This window comes from Diabrotica undecimpunctata, chromosome 7 (genome assembly GCF_040954645.1).
Source record: "Diabrotica undecimpunctata isolate CICGRU chromosome 7, icDiaUnde3, whole genome shotgun sequence".
Classification (NCBI taxonomy): Eukaryota; Metazoa; Arthropoda; class Insecta; order Coleoptera; family Chrysomelidae; genus Diabrotica; species Diabrotica undecimpunctata.
In genome coordinates, this window is record NC_092809.1 from 28939660 (window position 1) to 28954024 (window position 14365).

The 14365-nt window shown below is 35.9% G+C and overlaps 2 protein-coding genes across 3 annotated transcripts in view; one reads left to right on the forward strand and one right to left on the reverse strand.

Annotated features, from left to right (window-relative positions):
* Positions 1-12338, reverse strand: part of LOC140446220 (uncharacterized) — a 31776-nt gene extending 19438 nt beyond the window's left edge. Inside the window, exons 1-2 of the mRNA XM_072538763.1 lie at positions 12177-12338; positions 164-334 (exon numbers count right to left, since the gene is read on the reverse strand). Coding sequence (XP_072394864.1) covers positions 164-334; positions 12177-12299 — 294 coding nt within the window. The 5' untranslated portion in view covers positions 12300-12338. The remainder of the gene's footprint in view (positions 1-163; positions 335-12176) is intronic.
* Positions 12339-12945: 607 nt separating this feature from the next.
* The window catches only part of Hecw (Hecw ubiquitin protein ligase), a 469561-nt gene continuing 468141 nt past the window's right edge, over positions 12946-14365 (forward strand). The window contains exon 1 of one of the 2 annotated variants that reach the window (XM_072536974.1): positions 12946-13658. In XM_072536974.1, the coding sequence (XP_072393075.1) occupies positions 13304-13658 (355 nt within the window). In that variant the 5' untranslated portion in view covers positions 12946-13303. The remainder of the gene's footprint in view (positions 13659-14365) is intronic. The other variant, XM_072536975.1, reaches the window with a different exon arrangement.

Consider the following 14365-nt stretch of genomic DNA (forward strand, 5'->3'; position numbering starts at 1 on the left):
TCAAAACTATTTGAATTTTTCCATCATGTCCGTACCTGTGTCTTCGCATCAATATGAATGACCAGAACTCATCGTGTAAAAAATATAATTAGGTATACCTATAGATTTTCTTCTATTCTATTCTATTCTATTCTATTCTATTCTTGCATGTACTGGCTGTTACCTGATTCTTTAGAGTAGTATCCCAAATAACTGAGCGAGGGTGCGTTGTATTTGGTTTTTCTTCATACTGACATTCATATTCGGATTTGTGATTGTATTTGTTTTTCTTGTAGTCACAAGAATCTTCAAACCAATTTCCTATTAGAACTTTCTTACAATAATTTGTTTGTTTCTGGAAAATATAATCGGTTAAAAAAAATAAAAATTAATTTGTATTAAATAAGAACTCTTGAGATTGTTTTAAGGACGTAATGGATAAAAATATCGGGTTAGCAGCAGTAAAACATAATAAGCTTCAAAAACCTCGTTCAACGATGACGATAGACCTTATTCTTCACCATCCACAGATTATCGAATAAATGAAAAAGATCAAGAAATAACCAAAAATAAAGTTATTCATGCAGTAAAAGCTAAGAAGAAAGAAAAAGCTACCGGTCCAGACACTAGCAATGTCGAAATACTCAAATTAATTGCAGACAACGAAAGTATAAGCCTAGACTTTATAACAGCACTATTTAGTAAAATATAGCATCAGACTAGCTAAAATCAACATTCATAATATTACCAAAAAAATCAGTTGTATCGTATTGCGATCCAGTGCATCACAATGCGATGACTATCAAATATTAAGCTTGATATATACGAATTTACAAAAAGTGTGACTTTCAAATGAGTGACACTCAAGTCGGATTTCGAAACGGATTGGGAACACGAGAAGTTTTTTTTGCTTTAAATGTGTTAATACAACGATGCGGAGATATGAATATGGATGTATATGCTTGTTTAATTGATTATCGAAAAGTATTTGACTGCGTTAATCACCAAAATATAATAAAAAATCTGAGACCAACTGGAATTGACGAACAAGATTCGCGAACTATTTCAGAACTATATTGGCACCAAACGGCAACAATTGAAATAGAACACACAACATCCGAAAATATACGAATCTAACGAGGAGTGCAACAAGGTTGTTTCTTATCACCACTATTAATTAATTTGTATTCGAAATCGATGGGTAGCGGGTAGATACTCCTTTGCGATCCCGGCAGAGGACAGATCTACCTCAAGAATAGCAAACCTGCCCTCGCGAGCTCATGGTTTTGCTTCTAAATACCTTTCCCACGGGGAACCATGTCAAGACCCATAAAATTCCTATTTACAACTTCTTTTCCTTCCCATCCTAACCAATAAGAATATGGAGAAAACCAGATGCAAAAAATCCATGTTAAGATAGAAGCTATCGTGCTAAAAACTGAATGATCGCACGTCACGCTGCCATCTTGGGACACTGGACGAAATTCCATTGAATATCAGCCTTGTTCCTGAACTCGGAGCTCTACAGGAATCGACCAACAGTCCTCAGCTACTCGTGGAAATAAATATGAATACCCACCAACATGCAAGTACGGTGTTTAAATACGAAAAACCCGACCACTGTAAACCAACCATATTCAATGCGTCAAGAAGATAAACCTCAACATCGCCACATATAATGCCCTGTCACTTCCTTCCGAGGAAAGATTCAAAGAAATAAAAAAGAAGTCTCAAAAGTAAATTGTGGTATTGTGGGTATTAGTGAAGTAAGAAAAAAGGGAAAGAGTCTTATCTCACAAGAATTGCCAACAGAATTGTATCAATACCAATTCTCAACAAGGGTAGTCTACTTAAACATCAAAATAAACGCAATATATATCCTAAAGATCGTTCAAGTGTACGCCCCTACTACAGGATATCCAGACGAAGAAGTCCAAATATTCTATGATCAAATATCCTGAGCAATCAAGGAAAATCCTGATCACTTCATAATAATAGGTGGCGATTTCAATGCCAAGATAGACACCAAGGAAGACCCCTATGAAATAAAATTGGGGAATTTTTGAAGCGAAGGCAGAAATGATAGAGGTAAACTACTGTTAACGTTCCTTTTGGAAAACAATCTCTATCAAATGAACAGCTTTTTTAAAAAGAAAATCCACAGAAGATGGACATGGAAAAGCCCTGATGGAAACACAAAGAACGAAATCGATTATTTCTTAACAAATAAAAAAATAATTATTTAAAGACGTAAACGTGTTAAACCAGTTTAGTACAAGTAATGACCATAGGTTACTAAGACCGAAAATAAGGATATCGTCCGAAAAACAAAGACTCAAAATGATAAATAAGAAACAACCAAAGAAATGGACAAAACCAACTAATATTCAGGAGTTCGAAAAATATATTGATAATTCATTGAAAGACACAACAACAACATGTAACAATGTGCTGAACGTCCTACAGCGACAGCGTTCAACAGTTCGAACCGTGAGAGTGTCGATAATCACGCATCCATTTCCACGACAAGACGACAAGGTGGGATCCGGAGCGGCTATTTAAGGCGAGCGACTGGCGGAATTAAAGGAGTCTGGTGGCTAACGCTCTAGGCTCGCTAGTGTATTGAACCTGCGAGCCGACCCGGACAGAGAGACTTCCGTAGTGAGGATTATACTCTGTCCTCAATCAAGCAGATTGATGTATCGTGCATTGAACGTTACCATATAGCGTGGATCTGCACAACCGAATATTTCGATTGCGAGTGCGTTTGGCGCTTCCACTGGATTGAGGTGGAAGCTAGTATAAGTCTGCGTGCGATTGAATTCGCGTATTCCATTTTTGTTGTTAGTAATAATAATTTTTCTTTTACAGGCGTCCGCCGGGGAATTCACTCTCGTGGGATCCAGACGGGGACATAGAATACATTTTATTTTTATTTTTGTATATACGTTGAAATTAATAGATTTATTTTTATTTTAACTTGTGTTTTACTGAGTCTGTCGCTTCAAAAGAGCTACCCGTCACAAACTGGCGCCCGAGCAAAATTGAGGAAGTGCTAAAAGAGACCTAAAATTAATAACATGCCGACAGATAAAGCCACAGACTCAATAACAGGTACATTGTGGATAAACCGCCTTTGCAAAGAGGAATTGCAGAGCGAAGCCGGAAAATGCGGGAAATCCCAAGGGAACCGTCGACGAATTGAGAGTACGACTCAGAACCTATTTTAAAGATCGCGAGGAAGCGACAGGAACAATTCTAAAAGAAAAAACTTCCAAGGGAGCAGAATACGACACACTGACCCAGGAAATTTCGGTCATCCGAAGACAATTACAGGAATTAACAATACCGAAACAAATGGGACAATCAGAATTGCTAAATCAAGTACGAAGGTTGAACACACACTTCGACAAGAAACATTCGGATGCAATAGAATTCTTAGAGAGGATAGACGAATTAAGCTTGGCCCACGAGATCGATAAACAAGATCTACTAAGAGCATTACCAGAATTGTTAGGAGACCACGCATTGTTATGGTACCGAAACAATAACAAAAATTGGAAATCGTGGACAGATTTCAGCGAAGATTTAAAAAAAGCTTTCTATCCCAGAGGATATTTGCTACAACTAGAGGGACAAATCCGAAACAAAAAAGAGAGACAAAACGAACCAGTGGATAGATATATCACGGAGATTCAAACATTAATCAGACGAGAAGGATTTTTTTCCAGAAACCAAGTACTCGAAAGGATATACAAAAATTTGTTACCAGAATATAAGCTTTATGCTCGCCGCCGGGATTTCGAAAACTTAACCGAATTACAAGATTTAGCCTAAGAATACGAAGCTTTAGAAGACGAAAAGACCCGGGCAAATCAGATTTGTCGTAGAAACTGGAGACGTACGGACCAAGCAGAGTACGATGCCAAAACGACATGCTTTAGATGCAAGATGCCAGGTAACAGCCGTAAAAACTGCAAAAACCCATGGAAAAAGTTAGCCACCAGACTCCTTTAATTCCGCCAGTCGCTCACCTTAAATAGCCGCTCCGGATTCCACCTCATCGTCTTGTCGTGGAAATGGATGCGTGATTATCGATACTCCCACGGTTCGAACTGTTGAACGCTGTCGCTGTAGGACGTTCAGCACATCGTTACAAACAGACATCAATATATTGAACAAACAAATAGTCAACACAATGTATATATATATATATATATATATATATATATATATATATATATATATACCGGTATTTTAGGCGGTACGCCCTTCCGGTAGGGAACCTTCCGGTAGGGAACTATGGAGGAGTATCACCGAGCCGCAAGCCCTTATCTCTTAGGCCGATAGGCCACCATAGGCCGATCAGACACCAGCATATTCTAGTCTAAGCCGCAGATTCATTTTAGAATTTTAAACTGCTGCGTTAGCCTTTTTGTTTTCTGTACACCGAGCTGGGGATCGAACTCACATCCACTGAAGCACTCGCAGTGAAGCGAATGAGAACCGGCCGCCCAGCCCGCTTGGCTATCTGACCGACAAGACAATGTAACAGGCTCAAACTAAATATTGTCCAACAAACAAAAAGGATGAAAAACTAAGTCAACTTACGAAAACCCTTATAGACCAAAGGCGATAGATGAAAGGAGATAACAGTATAAGCAAAGAAGCGCTAAATAAAATAAATAAGACGATCACAAGAAATACAAGGAAATAAGAAAAGATAAGAAACTACAAAGTAGAAAAAACTAAACAAGCATTAGAACAAAATAAGGTCATGAAAGTTTTGAGAAGGAGCGTGTAAAAGGAAAAAATAGAAGTTAACAAACTAAGAAACAGAGTTGGAGAAGAAGCTACGAACTACGAACTACGATGAAAAATATTATGAATAGTCGAAGAGTTCTACACAGAGCTATATAGATCAAGAGAATAAGATAACAATACGCTACCTCCAATTACAGTAAAAACTGAAACACTAAACCAAGGATCAAATTTAATGCCCGATATAACAAAATCAGAAATCAAAGAGACCTTGAATAAAATGTAAAATTATCGAACCCCAGGCGAAGATTGCCATTATGTTAACCTTCTAAGAGGAGATGGCACCCAAAGATCTAAACGGTCTTCTGTAGGACTTATCATTTTGATAGTGTCAATTAATATTGAGGGAATATATATCGATAAGGAAATTTTATCTGATATATGTGCCCAACATAAATATGACGTATTTTAATAGAGGAAACCCACAGAGGGCTGACTTCTAGACCTAGTATATCTGATATGGAGTTGAACAATGAACGACCACATGAAAAATATAGAAGTTCTATCTTTGCCTAGCCTGGTCTGAACATACAATCATCTGCTATCATTGAACTCAAGAATGTAAAAATTCTCACTATCTGTGTATCAAATTTCTCTGTAACCTCTGTATAGAAGCCTCCTGTGGAAGATTTCACTTTCGACAACTTCATTATCGCAACACCAACTTCATCCTCGGCGACTTTTATTATCAAAGTACTACATGAAGCTACAGGGACATTACAATGATAAACTGTTAGAGTTGTGGGCAGAACAAGGACAATTACAAGCAACACAAACTTCTCTCCGGCTGACCTGGGATCTGGCTAATAACGTCACTAGGCCGTCAAAAATAAATTAATATACTGGTTTCAATATCTTTGATATTTTGTTACAACTTTGGAAAGGCGTTCAATTAATCCTATCGACCATTTTATTTTAGGGAGAATGCAAAGGTTTCGTTCTGGTTTTATTGGCACCAATCAATCGACAAACGTTTTAGACGAGTTCCCGTTCCGACTATAGGGACGTCGCTATAATATTCTCCAACTTATTATAAGGGGAAAAATCGAAAGACGAAGAATTGGAAGAAACAAGTCTTTTGATTAAAAAATATCAAGGAATGGACCGGGACTAGGATAGCAGAACAACTGCTTAGAATAGTTCAAGACAGAGAGGGTTTTGCCATGTTAATCGTCAACTTCAGGGACTTAATGAAGCACCCAAATTCTTTTATCAGTATATCTGCAACCGTAAAAGCCTCCTGGTTTGGGATTGCATATCCTTCAGTCCATTTTAAAGAATTATCCATTGCCACAAAGATATATTTATTTCTACCATCTGTTTCTGGGAAAGGTACTGCAATATCATTGGTTACTCTTTTCGTAGAACCACCAACATTGTATGTTTCATGGGTGTCCTCTTTTTATCAAAAGGACCATTACCTGTTTCACACAACTCGCATTTTCGGCACCATCGTTTTAGATCTTCTTTGCAATTTACCCAATGGAACCATTCTCAAATGTTTTGTAACGCCTTCATAATACCAAAGTATCCATCTGATACATCATCATGTAACTGACGCAATATTTCTCTCACTTTACTTTTTAGATACAATTAGCTACAGACATGACTTTTCTAAAGTAAGTGATGAGTTTTTCTTGTCCATCTTAGATCTCCGAAATAAGCTTGGCAGCTCTTCGAAAGTTTTTTGGCACTTCAAAAGCTCTTCGATTAGATTCGTCAAGGGATTAGTGATATTAACAAATCTTTTGACAAATATGTGCAAACTGAGGCAACGTCCAAGGCAAAAACGTCTTTAAATTCTACCAAAGCTAGCAAATTCTAGCATAGCTTTTACTTTTCATACCTGATCATTGTCAATATCTTCATTATCATCATCATCATTTAACCCGGATCTATCCACTGCTGGATGTAGGTCTCCCTCATTATTCTCCATGTATTTCTGTTTTGTGCTGTTTGCATCCAATTTTTGTCGATCCGTTTTATGTCATCAGACCATCTTGTTGGTGGACGACCTCCTATATCAATATCTTGGCATGTATTAATTACTATATCAACAAGCTCTTTCGGATTTTTTGATTTCGAAGATGTTTCAGCCGCCCTCCTCATTCCTTGAGCCCTTGTCAGAGGGTGGTGACATTCTAAATATTATTGGCTTGCTGCCTCTATTGGTTGCGATCCTGTGCCATATGGACGATTTCATGTAGAGATTTTTCCACCAGAGGTTTCATTTAGTCTTCCCACCGTGTTGTTTATCTTCCTCTTGGTCTTCGGCCTTTTAGTTTTCCTTCTACTACCAATATTTACATTTTCCCCGTTCAGCTAGCTGTGGCAGAAATAAATTAGATATGCTCGGTTTACTTTTTTTAATAGCCTGTCTTTTATATGAAGCTCTTCCAGAATTGACTGATTGGTTCTATGTTCTGTCCAGGATACGCATATAATACACTCATAGTTTTGAGATTCCTTGTTATTGTTCGCTCTTTCCATATCCAAATTAATCAATTTAGCTGTTGCGGTTCGGGCCATTGCTAGTCTATGCCTGATTTCTGAGAAGGCAATCGCCATTGTTGGTTATTAGGGAGCCCAAGTATACAAATCTGTCTACCACTTCAAAATTCGCCACTTTGTGTATGTGCGGTAGATGTATATTTGCTTTATCTACGATCAATATTTTTGTTTTTCCGGTGTTGATCTGAAGGCGAATTCTTCGCTTATCTGGTTTAGCCATTCAATGGTGGTAATCATTTCTACTTTATTCGCTGCTAGTATAAGTGTGCCATCTGCGTATCTCAGGTTGCTGATTTTTCTGCCTCCTATAGTGATTACTACATCCCGGTCGTCTAAAACTTTTCTTATTATTTATTCAGAATATACATATGTTGTATAATAATGGTGATGTTATGCATCCCTGTCTAGTTCCTTTCTTTGTTTTAAACGCATCTGAATATATTTCGTGTATTTTTTCTTTGGCTGAGTTTTTATCATACAGATTTCTCATTAGGTTAACTAGGTGCTTAGGTACTCCCATAATTTTCATTATACTCTAGAGGGGATCCCATTTTACTGAATCGAAAGCCTTTGTGTAATCTACGAAACAGAGCAGTATTGGTATGTTGTGTTCTCTCGATTTTTCTATGATCTGTCAGGTTTTCAGTCTCTGCTCCCGCGTTCCTTTTCCCTGTACGAATCCGCATTGTTCTTCTGCTATCTCTGGAAGTAAAAAGTTCTTTAACCGTTCATTGAATATATATAGCGGGATTTTGCTTGCATGGGGAATAAGGGCCATAGTTTTGTAATTGCTGCATATGGTTAGTAATTCTTTTTTATGGATAGGTATAAAGGTTAATTCGCACCACACAGGCCATTCACCTGTGATCCATATCATGTTGCTTCTTCTTATAGTGCCTTGCATCTATAGTGCGTTGGCGCATTATCTTAAGGCCAGACGTCTGTCTTTTGCGGCATGCAAAAGATCGCCATTGTCATGTTGCACATATCCATTATTACATCTACGCCAATCTCGCCCATTGCTTCTAGAGTCTCCGCTAGTATGCCATCGATCCCTGGAGATTTTTTGTTTCCTAGTTGGTTGATAGCCTTCTTTACTTCTGCTTGTAAGATTATTGGTTCTGCCTCTCTGATTGCATGTTTCTTGTGTTGTGAGACTGATGCATCGTTTGAAGTGTCTTATATAATTATGAGCAGTAATTTTTCCATGTCTGTGTCGCTCCCATGCTTTCTATGCCGGTTTTTACTTCTCCACTATGATTTTAAATGGCTTGAAGTTGTGACTGAAACTCTCGGACCAAATTATATAACTTTTTTAAATAGTTCATGACTTTCATGACGGTTTGCATATTGCTCCAGTTCTTGGCACACGTTATTTAAATGGTTGTTTTTATCTCTAGTGCACATAGATTTTCTTTAGTTCCGCTATTTCTTGTGGTATGTTGTAGCATAACTCTTTTTTTTCCACTAATTCTAAGGATTCCCCTGACATCCAATGTTTGTTCTTTTGCGTTTTACGCTCTTTTTTCACTGAATATATCCAGCTTTTTATTCCATTCCCCGTTTTATTTATATCTTCTAAAATTTGTATTTTTTTTTGTTTATCGGTTTCATCTGGAATTCTTTTGTATTATTTACCCTTAGCAGTTCTGTCTGATGTATTTTTCTAGTTGTATGTAGTTTGAGCCTGCAGTTCATTTTTAGTAGTTTATGATCTGATGCACATTATGTTCCAGACATCCAGTATTTGTTATCACTAGATTGTTTTCACTGGCAAACTGTAGGAGACGTTCCCCTCTGTTGTTTCTAATGCCAAGCCAAATAACCCGACAATATCTGTCAAATGTGGTTAATTTTCAGTTTTTCTCACCTTAGCGTTAAAGTCTTCAATAATGTATACTCTCTATATCTATAAGACTTCCTGGTCACAATCTGAGGACCATCTTCTAATCGCAGTATTCTTCCAACTTTAGGCTGCTGATGTTTTAACTTGTCCAAAAGGCCGAACTTCTCTTATCGAACACGGACAAGATTTCTTTAATTATCTCGAGGTTATGTGCAAAACAGTGGGCTAGATAGATGTTGTCCGGAAAAATAAAAAGATCCTACTGAACTTCTGTGTCCACATCGAATCTAGCACTATTTCTTTCTGCGTAATTTGACATAAACTCATTAAAACTTGGCCGTCTATCATCTTTATTCTTATTTGAGCCAGCATATGGTGCAAAACACTTTATATAAACTACTTTTGGTTTACCTTTTAAAAAGTACTTAATTCGGTATATTACGTCATTCGTCATTTATTTTCGTTTACATGTACTAATGTCTTTACAAGAAGGTCGCTCACCTTGGCGCATCCAATCCAATAATCTTTTTATACATGGATAGAGTATCAACATTCAACTACAAATTCTGTCAGATTCTAGGCATATTTTTCTATACTTAAAAAATATTCCAACTACAATTCCATCATCCAAATAAACCAGAAATATTTTCCACGTTAGATCATTTAAAACTTCCTCAATTAAACTTTCAAATATAACAGTGGCATTACATAAATCAAAAGATATAACCATGAACTGTCAAATCCCTGATCCTATCGGTTTTCCCGATCAGCTGGCTCCTGGCTTCTTGCCAATATCCACGTTTTAGATCGAGTGTGGAGAACTAACAAGAACCGCAGAAAGTATCCAATATATCGTCTATTCTGGCAAAGGATATCTATCTTTTTTAGTTACCGCATTGAGTTGGCGGTAGTCAATACAAAAACGCGTTAAACCATCTTTCTTCTTTACTAGAACGTTCATATCTTTGATGATCTCTTCGGCTTTATCTCTTTTCCAAATGAAAGTCATCTAGGTTGTCTGATTAACTGAGCATCTCCGGTATTAATTTTGCCCTCATCCTTTTTATCAATACATAAACATCTTGAAATTCTATGAGGATAGCCTTCACTTCTTTTGTTCGTTCATCATCAAGATCTTGGCACGTTTTAATGACCATCTCAACAAACTGCTTTGGATACTTCGATTTCGAGGATTTGTCATTGGTATTCATAAAACAAATCGAAGCGAGAGGAACACACCGTCCGATCAAAGTTCTTCTACTCAACAGTTTCTTTAAATTCATAACTCTTACAGGAATGACATCTCAAACCATTACCAAAGCTGTTGCCGTTAGGAACTCGGCATTGTCCACATCTTCGACTATCCTTAAACTTCCCTCTCAACAGTAGCCATGCCAAGTCTGGTCATCAGAATTTTCTCACTATTACCGGGTATTATTAGGTCACATGTAGCTAGTAAGCGGATGACATCTTCTTTGTCTTCATGAAAGGGAAACCCTTCATAATTTATTTCATGTGAAGTTCATTTTTAACATTCAATACAGCCCCAACTTTTCTTAGTAAGTCTATCCCCAATATAAACTCGTCGGAGATCTCGGTAATTAATATTTGGTACTTAACTTTGGTCTGGTCAATTGATACTGACATATTAGCCTCGCCATATGTATTAATTAGCTCACCAGTTGCTGTTCTAAACCTTACTGTTGCAGGCGATAGTTTAAAATGGCCTGGTACTACTGGACGTGCAATAGTTCTTGTTGCAACTGTATCTACCAAAAACGATCTATATTTATTATTGATACGACTCTAGAGTACAAGCTATGAATTCCACCGGAGGACGTAATGTTAACAGTAATTGTATAAATTTCTTGTAATTACAGCGAATGTGGCATATGTCACCAGAATTCCAACATCTGAGCTCGAATCTCTTCGGCATCGTGTTACTTTCTACGTACCATTTCCTCCAGACGTTCATCGTTTTGTTCGTCGCCTTCTTCAATGGTTCCTATTCGATGACTTCGTGAAGTTGTACTAGCTGTTTCAGTTCCAAGGCCAATTGGCGGAAGATATTTACAGCAATTTCTTCCAAAATGTTGTCTGGTGCCTCCAGATAAGCCAACCGCACTATACGAGCAACATCTGCTTCAAATTCTTGAAAATTCTTACTTGCTCGTTGAATTCTACTTCTTAGTTGTGCTTTGTAGACTTGTTGTAGATGGGCATCTCCATAACGTTTTTCTAGTCGAGTGAACAAGGTCTGATATCATTTTTCTTGACCCTTAGGATTCTTAGGATTCAGCCTTTCCTTGTTCGGTCCAATGATTGGATGTCATAACTTCAAATTGTCTAAGGTATATGGACCAAGAAGACTTTCCATCAAATGGTGGCAATTTGATGGAAATTCTTCTCAGATTCTCATATGATGCTTCGTTTCATCTTTCGGTAACTCTTCTTTCAGTACATTATCTAAAACTACTGCATTAACCTGGTGGTAGCACTTTCGTATTGGTTATCATGATCTCTAATTAAAATTGCGCTGAGTCTTATTTTTTAACAAAACAGAACGTAAAAAATTTAAAAAAAAATGAATTCTTTAAACTATATACAATAAAAAAGTAATCTAGAAATACAAAATTTATATCCGACTATAATAAAAAACGATCTGGTATTTTCTTTCATCAGACTCTAAAGCAAATAAACTACTGCTTACATTTAAATGCAATATACTGAGTAAGATAAACTTCAAACAATAAAATATCATAAATTAATAGAATCTCTGGAAACCTCACAGTGTATCAGAATATTACACTTTAAACTATTCGTGCCAAAATTTCATTCCTCCTCTGTTATTTGTTTATTGTCCGGACATAGTCATGACCGAATATATCACCATATTCGAAAACTCAACTAAAGTCAAGTTAAATTATAGAACAATAACTACATAGTACAGACTTCAAAAATACGTTATTGACCTTAAATTTATAAAAACATGTGAAAACATTTTATATCAATTATTTACCGCTACAAGAGGACTCCATTGATTATCTCGTTCAAATTCCTTACATAAGCATTTTTCTTTATAAAAACTCCCACACAGTCTGTCCGTCCTGTCCATTTTGAGACAATATTTCACTTTATTCATGCATAATTATTCCTAAATTGACATTAAAATGCAATGTCATCTCAATTCTAAGAATAAAGTCAGTATTGTCATCAAAGCTCTAAAATCAGTATAAAGGTTACTACAGCTGAGTCCATGGTTCTTTACCTGTTCGTCATCATTTAAAGCATACGAAATAAGTCGGAAATTTACTCCACGTAACAGCAAGGGACAGAAAGTGGTTACTGCTCCGATCACGGATTATAGTATAAAATTTGACGTTATATCAAATATAAAATAGAATGTAAAATGTTAGTTTTGCTTTAAAATTTTGGTGCAGAATTTCAGCTACATTTTAAGTAGGTAACTTAATAAATTATTTTAATATCATTAGTGATTAATAAATTAATTAACAATTTGCTATTTTAGTCACCTCGTGGGTATATATCTTAGACAATACCCTACTTTCATAGTTTAAAGTATAATATGTATATTTACTGTTGCATTTTGTGAGAAGTGGAATGCACATTGCACATAGCGACTTAGATAGTTGCTCTGTGGTGGAATAAATAAGACAGAAAATTAAATACTGTTAAGTTGGTTGCATAAATGTAGACTAGAATATCAAAGATATTTGACAATTGCAGCGCATGCGATGTCGCAAGCTGTCAAATCAGCTGTTTGTCTACAAAAAACAGAACTTTCATTTTTTATTGTAAAATAGAGTTTATACAAAATAGAAGCTGTTTCATTAAAAAAACAATGCGTTACAAAAATATCGGTAAATAATAGTGTAGTGCGATATCCAAAAAAATATGTGATTATAAAAACTTTGGTCTTTATTTAATATTGTAAACATACCAATGGTTCAAAACAAATAGTATAAGAACTGTGATGCTGTCTAATAACCCAAAATCAGTAAATCCGCATAGGATTTTGTCGTCACGATGTCTGTCGTCATGGCAACCACATCTCGAGGTTAAGTAAGGGGTAAAAATGGTCTTTTATACAAAATTTAAAATGGGCAAAGCTTAAAAATTGTCGCAATGAATGAAGCTAACGAAACGAAATTGAGTGGTTCTCTCCAAGATTTAGTACAGTGTGATGAGGAAATCGGGTGTCGGTTTTTAAAGTGCAATCCAAAAGAAAATGGGGCACCAGAGCCCGAGCAGGAAGGTGCATGTCCGCGAGTTGTAGAAGAAGTGCGAGAAACTGGTGAACACCAAGACTTTGAAAATGTGCCGAACCAAACGTTCAGTATGGAAGACAATACGCTGGAAAAAGAGGAAATGACTGTTGAAAATCTGATTTTTGCAAAACAGGATGACCAGGGTGGTTGGTTGTTGAGATGGAATGTACAGAAAAAAAGTGATGCTGACTTTATAGCACTCTGCTATGAAGGTAAGTCATTTTACTTCAAGATAATAATTATAGTTAAACATATGCAGTGTGTATTATTAAATACCAAAAGTAAGATACCTATATGTTTCCATAACAGGAAATTAATAACAATAATAATAATAATTAATTACTTAAGTAATAACAGGATATTTGTTCCACAAAGAATTTTGAAAATAAACTAATTTTGTGTTAAATTGAAATATGCATGAGATCATACTCTTTCACTCTGTAAAAATATAAAAAAAATCATTTAGTAATAGTAATCAATAGGTATTGCTTGATTATTAATCATTTATAAAAGATAAATTCCAACATAATTTATTTTTGTTTATTAGTTATAAAATAGAAGGTCAGCTGTTCATTTTTTATTATAAATCAATTTGAAATAACATATTAATCATACTGTTTTTGAATCCTATTAAAAAAACATGATTTAGACATGAGGTTTTCTATTTATTGTTTATTAAAATATCCAAAATTTTATTTGGTTTCTCTAATAGAAAGTTTTAATCCATGTAGAAAAATTAAGAGTAACTCTTATTTTTCTTCCCCTATTGTTAGTACTTACCCTGTCAGATATCAGATTGGGCTTCTGTTTACCTTTAGCCCAATCTTTCATAATCCTTAGGAACTAGAACTGTTCTTCATTTATTTTATGTTATATTGGTTATTAAGTAAATGTTTAACAATAAGCACTTCATTTGGTA